This window comes from Buceros rhinoceros, unplaced genomic scaffold (genome assembly GCF_000710305.1).
Source record: "Buceros rhinoceros silvestris isolate BGI_N320 unplaced genomic scaffold, ASM71030v1 scaffold36843, whole genome shotgun sequence".
NCBI classification, from domain to species: domain Eukaryota; kingdom Metazoa; phylum Chordata; class Aves; order Bucerotiformes; family Bucerotidae; genus Buceros; species Buceros rhinoceros.
In genome coordinates, this window is record NW_010402477.1 from 406 (window position 1) to 1,922 (window position 1,517).

General features: G+C 53.3%; 1 protein-coding gene across 1 annotated transcript in view; it reads right to left on the reverse strand.

The window, feature by feature from the left end:
• Positions 1-646: 646 nt before the first annotated feature.
• LOC104490379 (ubiquilin-4-like) overlaps positions 647-1,517 on the reverse strand; it is a gene marked incomplete at its 5' end in the record, with an annotated part of 4,260 nt that continues 3,389 nt past the window's right edge. Inside the window, one exon of the mRNA XM_010132651.1 lies at positions 647-1,286. Coding sequence (XP_010130953.1) covers positions 1,134-1,286 — 153 coding nt within the window. The remainder of the gene's footprint in view (positions 1,287-1,517) is intronic.

The following is a 1,517-nucleotide window of genomic DNA, read 5'->3' on the forward strand; positions in this document are numbered from 1 at the left end:
GGAGCTCACCCGACATCCTGCACCGACACCCCGCACCGTCTGCGCGAGGGAAGGAGACGGATTAATGAAACTGGGGAAACTCCCTCAGCCTAGTGGAGGCAACTGAGGCAGATACATGGAGCGCAGGGAGACAGACGGTTGTGCGCATTTATTTTCCTTTGATAAAAATGGATGCGAATTACACAGCCATGGAGGCTCTTGGGAAATATCACCCTGCTGGTCCTCGGGGAGCTTCTTGGAGAGTCGTAACATTCAAACACACCAAAGTGGGGGGGGAGGGGAGGATGGAAGATGGAGCTAAACTGGGAAGAACACGAAGTTCAACGTTTTCCAGAGAAGCTGAAAGATCATTCACTCATTTTTCAATAATTTTTCAATTTCCTTATTTGTTTTTAACACTTTCAGAAATGAGCCTACGGAGCACAAGAGTCACCAAAGCCCGACGCTGCTGCACAAGAACTACATTGCTGGGGCCGAAAGACACCCTTGTAACACCTTCTGCACGGCACTGATCCCCGAGGGCACCCAGGCCCCTTGACACCATCTCGAGAGTGCAGAGACCACACTTCAAGTGGCGTTTTTGTGCACGTTAACCCTCTCCCAGGAGCTCAGTTCAGCCAATGGAACATTGAGACAAAAGACAGCAGAAATTTCCAGGTCATCCCCATTTTCCTTTTGATCCATTCCCAATTAAGATGCTGGGAGAAAGAACCAAACCCCAAACTTGGCTCGAGTTTTAAATATTTGCCTGAAAGGAGGGTTAGGGGAGGGAGTCGTGGACAGTTAAAATCAAGCTACTCAAAACACAATCATTCAGGTAAGTAACTAGAAGTATCGCCTCTACCATCTAGAGAGAGAGAGAAGAGTGTCTGGACAGGGCATACTTAGGAAAAAATACACATCTGGAGTCTCTGTGGCCACGATGAGAACTGGAATCCACATACAAGCCAGTTAAAGAGCGTTTCAACATGAAATCTTAACTTAGTAGGAAGGTCAGGGGTTAAGCCGTATCTTTTTGTTTTAAATACATGGACAGCTGTCGGATATGAAAATGGTGGCGGGCTTTCCGGAAAGATCCCCCTGGGCATGGGCATGGGCGCGTGTGCTGGCGGCGGCGGGGCAGCCGGGCGGGCTTAGGAAGGCTGGGAGCCCAGCAGTCTCTCAATGGCTGCGTTGATGTCCCCGCCGGTGGCAATCAGCGCCTGCAGGTTGGCCTCCCGGTTGATGAAGCCCATGGCGTTGAGCTGCTCCAGCTGCTGTTGGAATCGCACTTCAGGGCTCTGCGCCTGCGGAGAGGAAGGGGCGAGGCCTGAGATGAGACAGCAGAGATCGGCAGCCGAGGCGAGCCGAGGCGGGCAGGGACCCTGAGCTCAGCTTCAGGCGCATGGAAATACGCCTGGATCGTTTAGGGACGTCACCCACCTGCGCCCGTGGCCACGGGCGCTGGCACAGTGGCCACAGCGTGGTTAGCACCAGATCTGCACCTACAGCGACGGCCGCGCTCGGAGGACGAAGCC